At 61.9% G+C, this 1,754-nt stretch overlaps 1 protein-coding gene across 1 annotated transcript; it reads left to right on the top strand.

Moving 5' to 3' along the window:
• The first annotated feature begins 591 nt into the window (after positions 1 to 591).
• LOC138359118 (cuticlin 2-like) lies at positions 592 to 1,203 on the top strand. The gene has a single exon (XM_069317834.1). It carries the CDS (start codon positions 592 to 594, stop codon positions 1,201 to 1,203), a length of 612 nt encoding a protein of 203 aa, XP_069173935.1.
• The last annotated feature ends 551 nt before the right edge of the window (positions 1,204 to 1,754 follow it).

Genomic DNA, 1,754 nt, shown 5'->3' on the forward strand with positions numbered 1-1,754 from the left:
TGCCACTCAGGCCGGGGGGCTCTGCCACTCAGGCGGGGCTCTCTGCCCACTCAGGCCGGGGCTCTCTGCCACTCAGGCCGGGGTTCTCTGCCACTCAGGCCGGGGCTCTCTGCCACTCAGGCCGGGGCTCTCTGCCACTCAGGCCGGGGCTCTCTGCCACTCAGGCCGGAGGGCTCTGCCACTCAGGCGCGCTCTCTGCCACTCAGGCGGGCTCTCTGAGCGGGGCTCTCGGACAGCCGGTGTGCAACAGTAATTATAATCTATGGTTGAGGCAATTCTAAATCCGTTCGCGGCTTCTTTGGCGACGGAGTTAATTAGGTTACACCAGCGACCCTCCACGGGGGCCCTCCCATGGCCCCCGACACCTCTCACCTACCTAGCTCTCTCCCTCTCCCTCTCTCGCTCTTCTCTCTCCCTCTCCCTCTTCCTCTCTCTCTCTCTCTCTCCCCCTCCCTCCCTCTCCCTCTCTCTCTCCCTCTCTCTCTCCCTCTCCCTCCCCTCTCTCCCTCCCCCTCTCTCCCTCCCCCTCTCTCCCTCCCCCCCTCTCTCCTCCCCCCTCTCTCCCTCCCCCTCTCTCTCTCTCTCTCGGCAATGTCCTTCAATAAGAACGTCTCGAGGAAGTTTCTATGTCTAGTGGCCAACATCCAGGTGGCCACTGGCCCAGCTGGTGGGGCGGTGGCCACTGGCCCAGCTGGTGGGGCGGTGGCCACTGGCCCAGCTGGTGGGGCGGTGGCCACTGGCCCAGCTGGTGGGGCGGTGGCCACCGGCCCAGCTGGTGGTGGGGTGGCCACCGGCCCAGCTGGTGGGGCGGTGGCCACTGGCCCAGCTGGTGGGGTGGCCACCGGCCCAGCTGGTGGTGGGGTGGCCACCGGCCCAGCTGGTGGGGCGGTGGCCACTGGCCCAGCTGGTGGGGTGGCCACCGGCCCAGCTGGTGGGGCGGTGGCCACTGGCCCAGCTGGTGGTGGGGTGGCCACTGGCCCAGCTGGTGGTGGGGGTGGCCACTGGCCCAGCTGGTGGGGCGGTGGCCACTGGCCCAGCTGGTGGTGGGGGTGGCCACTGGCCCAGCTGGTGGGGCGGTGGCCACTGGCCCAGCTGGTGGGGGGGGGGGTGGCCACTGGCCCAGCTGGTAGCGTGGCCAGCGACCAGATCAGCCAGCCATCCAGCATCACATACCATCATGCACAGAGCGCCGCCTCGCCCTGACAAAGAGAACAGTAATTAGCACTGGAGAGAGCCCCAGCTGTAGGTTTCCGTCACACCGGCGAGAAGCCCAACTTGGGGCCCTTATAGCGCCACACCGCCTGGTTGACCAGCCGCTGTCTCACCTGTACACACAAGCCACACCCTCCAGGAGGTGGGAGCGGTCACACCGTGTATAATACAACGCTGAGCCGTGTATAATACAAGGGTGAGCCGTGTATAATACGCGAGGATGAGCGTGCCGGGCTCACAGAGACCCGGGCTATACATAGACATTAATGTACTGACAATCCTGCTAGGGTCTCTCTCTCGGTCTGAACGCTGACGAAAATATTACTACGCAAATTTGCTCGTATTTTCGGGTTTAAATGTGTTCAGGTGATGGCACTTTCTAAAGGTGTTGACACCGATGCACTCATGTGTGTATTAGCACGCATACATGTGTGTATTAGTATGTACATGTGTGTGTATTTGTATGTATAAAATGCATATATATATGTGCAATAATATCCATAACAGGAGGCATTCTTGCGTATGATGATGAAAATATACAA

The sequence above is a fragment of the Procambarus clarkii genome, chromosome 89, assembly GCF_040958095.1.
Source record: "Procambarus clarkii isolate CNS0578487 chromosome 89, FALCON_Pclarkii_2.0, whole genome shotgun sequence".
In the NCBI taxonomy this organism is placed as follows: Eukaryota; Metazoa; Arthropoda; class Malacostraca; order Decapoda; family Cambaridae; genus Procambarus; species Procambarus clarkii.

Bases quoted from the DNA above. Each gene is read 5' to 3' on its own strand.
- LOC138359118 (XM_069317834.1), top strand. From the start codon at position 592: ATGTCCTTCAATAAGAACGTCTCGAGGAAGTTTCTATGTCTAGTGGCC.